The 8,223-nt window shown below is 40.6% G+C and overlaps 1 protein-coding gene across 1 annotated transcript in view; it reads right to left on the bottom strand.

Moving 5' to 3' along the window:
• Positions 1-3,682: 3,682 nt before the first annotated feature.
• LOC117393207 (glutamate receptor ionotropic, kainate 2) overlaps positions 3,683-8,223 on the bottom strand; it is a 169,278-nt gene continuing 164,737 nt past the window's right edge. The window contains exon 16 of the mRNA XM_055232224.1: positions 3,683-4,115. Coding sequence (XP_055088199.1) covers positions 3,951-4,115 — 165 coding nt within the window. The 3' untranslated portion in view covers positions 3,683-3,950. The remainder of the gene's footprint in view (positions 4,116-8,223) is intronic.

The raw sequence follows: 8,223 nt of genomic DNA, 5'->3' as shown, positions 1-8,223 counted from the left end.
ATAGTTGTGGTAGGACACATTATTGCTGTGTATTAACTGGCCTAACGGCAGCATGTAGAGATTGAACAACAGGGGTCCCAGGATTGTTCAGATGGATGTCATTTGTCACCTTGATAAAAGCAGTCTCAGTGCTGTGGTGGGGTCTAAAACCTGACTGGAAAACATCAAAGGTGTTAAAGTTATGTGAAAGTTAATAAGCTGTTGATAAACAACTTTTTCAAGGACATTGCCTAAAAATGGCAGATGGGTTGGTAATTGTTTAACATTGTGGCATCAAGACTGCTCTTCTTTAGGAGAGGCTTGATAACCGCAGTTTTTAAAGCTCTTGGGAATGTTCCAGTTTGAAGTAACATATTAACTATGCAAGCGAGTGGTGACAGCAAACCATTGAACACAGACTTTAGAAATCTAGTGGGTAACACATCGAGGCAGCATGTAGATGAACTCAGACTGGTGACGATCTCTTGGACAGTTTTGTCAGTTACAGGTGCAGAGTGAGTCAGCTCTAAGTGTCTAGGTGGGTGCTGAGGTGTTATTTGTGTTGTGGAATTAATGGCATTTTTAATGCCCTAAACCTTGTCATTAAAGAAAACTGCAAACTCATTGCACTTCGATGTGTAAGTTCGTTCTAACAGCAGTGGAGCTGGAGGGTTTGTTAATCTGTTTACTGTTGCAAACACGATACGAGAGTTGTTACTGCAACTTCCAATAAAGCCAGAAAAATACCTCTCCTTTGTTCTCCTTAAACTGATTGTACATATACATCTTTTCTGAAGAAGTCAGATTGTAGATAGTGCTGTTGTCCTGCCTCCACTGGTAGGAAGACAGCAACAAAACCTGTTTAAATCAGCTGACCAGACACAACACAGCAATATCACGTGACCAGTCTTTAAGCCTGTGGGGCTTCAGCCTTTTTCACAGATCAGCTGCCTTGACCTTTCAGTATATAATCAATACAAAAAAGTCACTCTTTAGCTTGTAGATGAATCTTTATTGGCACATGATAATATAATATAAAAAATAAAAGTAATAGTAATAAGGCAACACTACAAATATGACATCATGAGATTATTTGTGAAATCCATGAGCTTCTTAAAGATGTCTTCACCGAAATGACCAAGCCAAGACCAAGACTAGAAATTCTACCACTCTATTCTCGTTGTACGCGGTGAATACTCCAACCAGGTCTGACAAACGCCACAGTGTCTGAATATGATGTAGTGTACTTTGCTATATGACAGGGTAGGTTGGTTTATTCAGTCAGCTGGTGTGTCATGTAAGAGAAAAGAAGAGGAGAGGTGGTTCACTATTCTACATCTGGGGACATATTTCAGTAATTCAATACACCATAACCTTGGTATAACGTATAATAGTGTCTGAGGGCTCTTGTGAAGCAGTTTAAATTGAGTTAAGCGCAATAACTGCAAGCACCTGGTTAGCTCACCTTTCTCTTGATCTTTAAAAATGTATAAGCTGTTTTAGTTTAGTTTAGATTCTTCTAGTTTGAAATCATGACCAGAGGAGGGTAGAAAAGCCAAAAATTGTACTCAAGTAAGGGTAATGTTATTTCAAAATAATATTATTCAAGTAGAAGTACAATTTAGTGGCTCAAAAAATTACTCAAGTAAAAAAAGGAAGTAGTAAAAGTAACTTAAAGCGTAACTGTTGGGACATAAGTCTGGTATTTTCAAAGGACAGACATAGAAATGAGACCAAAGTGTATCTGAAGGAGCAGTACAAGAAACACAAATGTTCAAATCATTTCTTATTGTCAACAGAAAGCTTTTGTCACTTGGGAAGAGTAACCAAAACTTTTACTCAAGTAATAGTACTGTTACTTTAAATACTACTCAAGTAGGAGTAAACGTACGTTGCTTACATTGCTAGAAAATTACTCTGAAACGTACAATTTCTTTAAAAAGTTACTCAAGTAAACATAACTGTAAATGTAACCCCTCTCTGCAAACACATCAATAATCTCAGCAATACAACCCACGTCTTTAGTCCCCAGATGTAGATCCAACAGCACCTAGCATACTGCGACGAAGACCACTGAAGAGATGAAGCACCCATTGAGAATGACTTGAGTTCTGCTACATCTTCTGTTCACAGGAGAGAAAGAGGGAGAGAGAGAGGGGGGGCTACCAGGATACAAAGTTCTACAAAACCGGCTTATTCTTATACAAAAAAACAACCTATTAGAAAGTCTGCATTTTGAACAACCCAGTAATCCATATGACATGTTTAGGCTTGGTGAAAAATTGGCACGAGAAGGCATTACCGAAGAAAACCATGAGTGAATATGAATTTAAAGGTGCACTGTGTAATTTTTCTGGTGTTAGTCTGCTATGCCAGCTTCTTGTCTCCATGGAGATTTTGCTGCTTTGCCTGGAATGTTCCACAGTATGGTTGAACGTGCGTTTCTCCGTAGAGTCAAGTTTTAGGTCAAATCTGTGGAGAGGCAACCCGGGTCACATTAAGAGGGTATTTTTGAGCAATACAAACCCCCATAACTGAACAAATGCATGTTAGATAAGTTTAAAGTTGGAGTATTATGCTTTTTCTTATTTTTATTTTTCTACCATGTTATAATGTTGCTCCGTCATCAAAAACATGCCTGAAGAGAAGAGGTTTTAGATGTCATCCATGCATGTTTGAATAGTAGCGATCTCCCTTGGACCCTATTTGAACCATCATTACGGTTAGTTGTACGATTCTGTGCAAGGCTCCGCCCACAAGTCTACATCACCCACGCTCCCACACAACAATTCTCCATAAATATAAAAAAGCATGATACAAAACTGTACACAGCAACTTGACAAACCTGATGCGATGTGCAGTAGTTTCATTAGCACGATGCATGCTGATTGTGTTGTGATAGTGCTCTGAAGGGGGTGTAACTTAGCGTAGAGAGCAAAGGGATTGGGTTTCAGCGAATATAGCACTTAACAATAAAAGGTAACAGGTGATCTAAATATGTTATGTGTTAGCAGTTAATACCCCAAAGAAGTGCGATACACCCCATTTAATATCATATTTTGGAAAAGAATCTGCATCTCCATGGTGGCATACCCCTCACCTGAAAAGTTACATAGTGCTCCTTTAAAACTAGATATATTTTTTCTTAGTTAATTTCAACCTTTTGATACTGTTCCATCTGTTTTTACATTTTTCAAACTTATGAATTTGTAAATTAATTGGCACATTTATATGAATAAGACAACAAATTCTTGACATCAAAATAACATTTGACTGCAGGTATGACCATATGTCCCTAAGTCTTATCTCTAAGTCCAAGCAGAAATGCCCGGACTTCCCTCTTCCCAAAAATTTCCCTCAGCAGGTAAAGGTTTTCAAGAAGTCTCCAAAACAGTTACCAATTCAGCTTCTATCCATGGCAATGTGGAGTAGCAGCTCTAGTCTGAGCTCTAGGATGATCACGCTAACAATCACACCCTATGGACATGAGCTAATTGGTGTCTGAGATTTAGTACAAAGCCAGTGCTGACAGTGAGAATGATTGAACACAACTTTTGAGTTTTGCTAGCCCGTTTTGGCTAGCCCTTGCTTTGCCACAACAAATAAAAATTTAATCCTTTGTGAACAAGAACCCAATGCACTAGACAGATGTTTTCAACCAGCACAAGATGGTGTCACTCTTTTTGACCAGACAAACACAGTTCTTACGTAGAGCTGCCGGTTCTATTCCCGTCCCAGGTCATACATACGCAAAGTCTAACACATGGCCCACTTGAATCCATTTGAGTCACATCCGAGCACATTCTTCTTGTCCTTTTTCCGAGAGTCACGTTGAGGTGACGCTGTCAAGAAGATTTCATATTTCCACAGGAAACATCTGGCAGGGGGTCACTCAGGAGTCTGTGTGACCCCAGGAGCTGAGGCTGTCTCTGGCCCCGTTTAGAGCAGTTTGTGGAGAGTTTGTGAGTTCTTTACGCCATGGTCTCCTTGCCGGGCAGTCTGCGGTCATTAAAGGTGTGCATGTTGATGACCTCTTCAGTTTTGACGATGACCGGAGGCTGGGGCTTCTGTTTGAGACGGCGCTGACACTTCAGAGACACGCGCAGCTCGTCCATCATGGCACTGCAGAAGGAGCGCTGCAGACAACACAGAAACACATGTTAGAGAGGAGTCTGTCCCAATACTCATACATGCACACGATGAGGATATGAATTGTGTAGGTTTTTCCAATTCTATGGAATGTTTTGGTCTGCACTTCCAGCAAGTGTGGAGGAAAGTGCACCTCAGTCAAGTATAGTCCCCAAAATGTCCTATATTATGCAAAATTGTCTCTTGTGTGCTTTAAGCAGTGTTAGAACATCGTTACCTCCTCAAAAACAGACCTGGAGTTGTGATTGTTTCATTCACACATGTTTGAGTAACACTTTATTATTAGTCTGTACATCTCCAAAGCTCAAATGCTCTGTTCCACCTTAAGATGTCATGAAGTGGCTGTTTCTTTTCTTTTACCATTTGTTCAGTTAAGACCAGAAATTCTAGGGCTGAAATCATCTAAATGATTCTAGTGAAGGTGTATGGGGTTTAAAATCACAGTGGAGCACTTTCTGTATTACCACATGATGACATCACAAGGGGGAACAGAGTGTTTTCAGTTTGAGAGAAGAACTCAGCCTAAATATGCAGGGTTTGTGTGTTATGTGTGAATGAAACAAAACACAACTCCAGGCATGGTTTTGACAGTATAATATGAGCCCTTTAAGCAGCTGGAACTCTGCCCATTGTCAAAGCAACCTATACCAGAATATTGGTATATACTGGTATTTAGGTCCGACAGCCTTGTCCAGATTGATGGAGGACTGAGGGTATTTCTGTTGGTATTATCATATCTTTTTCCTGCAGTGATACATGGTTTATCCAAAGCATTATATTGAAGCAGACAGGCTAACTGGAATACAAGACATAAAGCTAACCGGCCATAGTTCTGTATTCAAGCAAGATCCCACAGTGACTAATTGCATCAGCTCTCAATTCTCTTGGAACAGCCCAATCAGACTTATTTCAGTGAAACATGGGACACGCAGGAGCACATTGGTCGTCTATCACTTTGTACAACTTCTCTCATCTCAGATTAACAGAGTTTTGTGCTCCGCTCATTGACTCTGCTGAAGTCCCCTGTGTTATTTCATTTCTCTGCTTTTACATTGTTTTTCCTGCCTGTCAGTCACGCCTATCTGAACTCTGGAAGACAAGTTGGGCCCAGACCAGACTTGGTGGAATAGAGCGTAGTTTTGGTTGGCTAGACAAAGACTTTATGTCCTTTGAGTAAAAACTTGGAGAAAGTGTAGAAAGGTCTATTCAGCTCATGACAGTAATTGCACTGACCATCCAAGCCTGCCTTAGTGTAGCTGACCCAGGTTCCATAGTCCAATTGTGTTATATTATTCCATAAATCTAGTCATCAAGACACTATTTTAAGATCAGTTTTCAAAGTGCTCCGAATTCTACTCCAAAGAACTAATCCTGTGAGACTTTTTCCACACTCACTATTTCCAAATGTGCTAAAACTGCACACAAACAACAGCTCTATGATATTCACTGTAATAAGCTTGGAACGCCTCCTCTTATGTAACACTTGCTATCATTTCACCTCTCTCTGCTCGCATTGTGCATGTGCCGCTTTGCTAATCCTATAAAATGCTTAGCGCGACGGCAGCCAACATTACAGTCAAAGGCATTTGGCTGGTATAATGCTAAAGCTAATTCCGACGCGGTGTGGGAGGAGAGGTGGAGAGAAGCTAGTGTTTGTTTGTGTAGGAGTGAAGTGAAGTATGCGTGTCTGAAGGTGGCCAGTGTTTGTGCATTTAAATACTGTGCAAATTTAGTTTTCATTTTAGAACGCTTTAAACAGAATCAAAAACTAGTAATGGGTTAACCATTGGCATAACTTTCAAACTAAACCTGAAGGATTGGATAGGACCTGAGGATTGTTATTCTGGAGATGTCGACAATTTCTGGACATTTCTTAAAGCTACCATCTGCAAGTTTAGATTTTTTATTTTTTTGCACCAGTAGATGTTAGATGATGAAACCTGTTCCCACCTGTCTCACCTGGCCCCTCCCTCCTCCCTGAAATGTGGTGGCTAGCAGGTTAGCTCTGTCCATTTATATACAGTCTGTGGTGTAGAGAGAATCTAGTGGTGATATGTGGGAAGAACAGGGGTTGGTCGGTGAGTCTAACTTCAGATGGTAGCTTTGAAGATGCCGTCAATTATTTTATAGTATAGTATTAGTATAGTATAAAGTAAACATGGTAAATAGTCAAAGTACTTTTAATGCGGCTATAATCTGGTAGTTGGTGGAGTAAACAGGGCAGTCCAAACAGATGAGTTTAGCTTATGTCTTTTTGCACATCTCTCCACACTCTTGTTTTTATGCTACACCTGGTTAACATCTGAGTAGTTCTTGTGCCGTCGCCCCAGACCTTATGCCACGTAACATAACTGTTTAAACAGTTTCAACCACAATCTTTATATCCTCTGAGCTCTGGCCAGTGTGAGCAGCCGATGCAGAGCTGTTATCTGAGTTTGTATAAAGAGGAGCAGTGACAGAGGAGAGACACTTGGGACTTGAGCTGTACTCTGTAACTAATGTGACTTTGCATGCAGCTAATTACAATTACACAACTAAAGTTGAACTAAATTACAAGTACAATTACAGGTTTAAAAATCTACTCAGTTACAGCAACCTGAGTATTTCTAATCAGTCATTGTGTCCCAAGTGTGCAGTGTGAGGTTCAAGCTCATGGACCTCCAGTTAGTGGGCAAACTCAACACACTATCTACTATTTAATTAATGTTTATATTCTATTCTATTCACTAAACACTGTACTTATTCATTGCCAGCAGTGAGGTCCAACCACCTAATGCACATGTGTCAAACTCAAGGCCGGCGGGCAAAATGTGGCCCGCCATGTCACTTTATGTGGCCCACAACAAGGTATGACTGTCTTAAAATATGAGTTTATCAGGAGATACACATTTACACAGATGTTTTTTATTTATTTATGCAAATTCATATGCAAATAAGTAATAAATACAGAAATGGTTAATTAACAAGATAAAAAAATAGTTTTACATTTGCATTACATTATTTAGTTACATTTATACTGTCTTACATGTACATCTGGCCCTTTGAGAGCAACCTGATGTGGCCCTCTGTCAGAATGAGTCCGACGCCCCTGACCTAATGTCTATAGTGTAGTGCTCTAAGATCGAAAAATTAAACAAACACTAGAAACTGGTCAGAAGTCTGTGCTTTTACAGCGCCTCTACAAGATCATCAATTCCTCTAAGGACTTCGTGTTGAGTATGGAGAGATTTTCAAGGGTCAGAAAGTGCGTTTATCCATCGCCTAATTATCAGAGTGTAGCACCTTCTTTTGTGCTAATTACAGTAACGTTACTCGTTGGTAAATGATCGGTGGTCACATTTATATAGCAGAACCACTCACCCATTCACACACACACGTTCATACATCAGTGTAGTGGGGGACAGTGGGGTCGAGGTCGGTTAAAGGTCTTGTCCAAGGACACAACAACAGCATTCATTTGTGGGAGCTGGAATCACACCTCCAACCACTGTTCCCTCTAAGGCACTGCGCGCGTGCGCAATTGCGCACTGCTGACACGGTCTCCGCGCACAGAAAATCTGTGCTGCGCACAAAAAAATAAAAAAAGAGTTGAAAATAAAATAAGCACACAACAATTCATTCTGTGCTATTTTTCAGTGTGAGTCAGTGAGTGTGACCGGGGACGAGCTGCTCCAGCCAATTATTTGATTCACATACGTATTTGTGCATCTTATCAACGTCATTGACAGGCGTCCTCATGGCCGCTATCAGTGTTTTAGGCCGTGTCCCAATCGCCAAACTGGCCTTAGGATCACCATTCGAAGTGTGCATCGAAGGACAGTTACGTAAGGGCTGTCCCATTTCAACTCACCCTACTGAATGCAGCCGACAAACCTGCCCTTCCCTTTCCACCGTTTCCATGGAGATTGGACGTAACTGAAGCGTGCATGCGTGCACACTTCACGCACTTCTATATCCCATCATGCACCGCGACTACGCAAGAAACAGAAGAAAATGTAGTCCGCTGTGCAATACACATTCAAATGTTTGTACTGGTTTACCTCATCAGTGCAACATGAAACTGTTAAATCTGAATAAAGATCTGTACAGTGTGTT

Source organism: Periophthalmus magnuspinnatus, chromosome 24 (genome assembly GCF_009829125.3).
Source record: "Periophthalmus magnuspinnatus isolate fPerMag1 chromosome 24, fPerMag1.2.pri, whole genome shotgun sequence".
Taxonomy (NCBI): Eukaryota; Metazoa; Chordata; class Actinopteri; order Gobiiformes; family Gobiidae; genus Periophthalmus; species Periophthalmus magnuspinnatus.
This window is presented reverse-complemented; position numbering and strand designations above follow the sequence as displayed.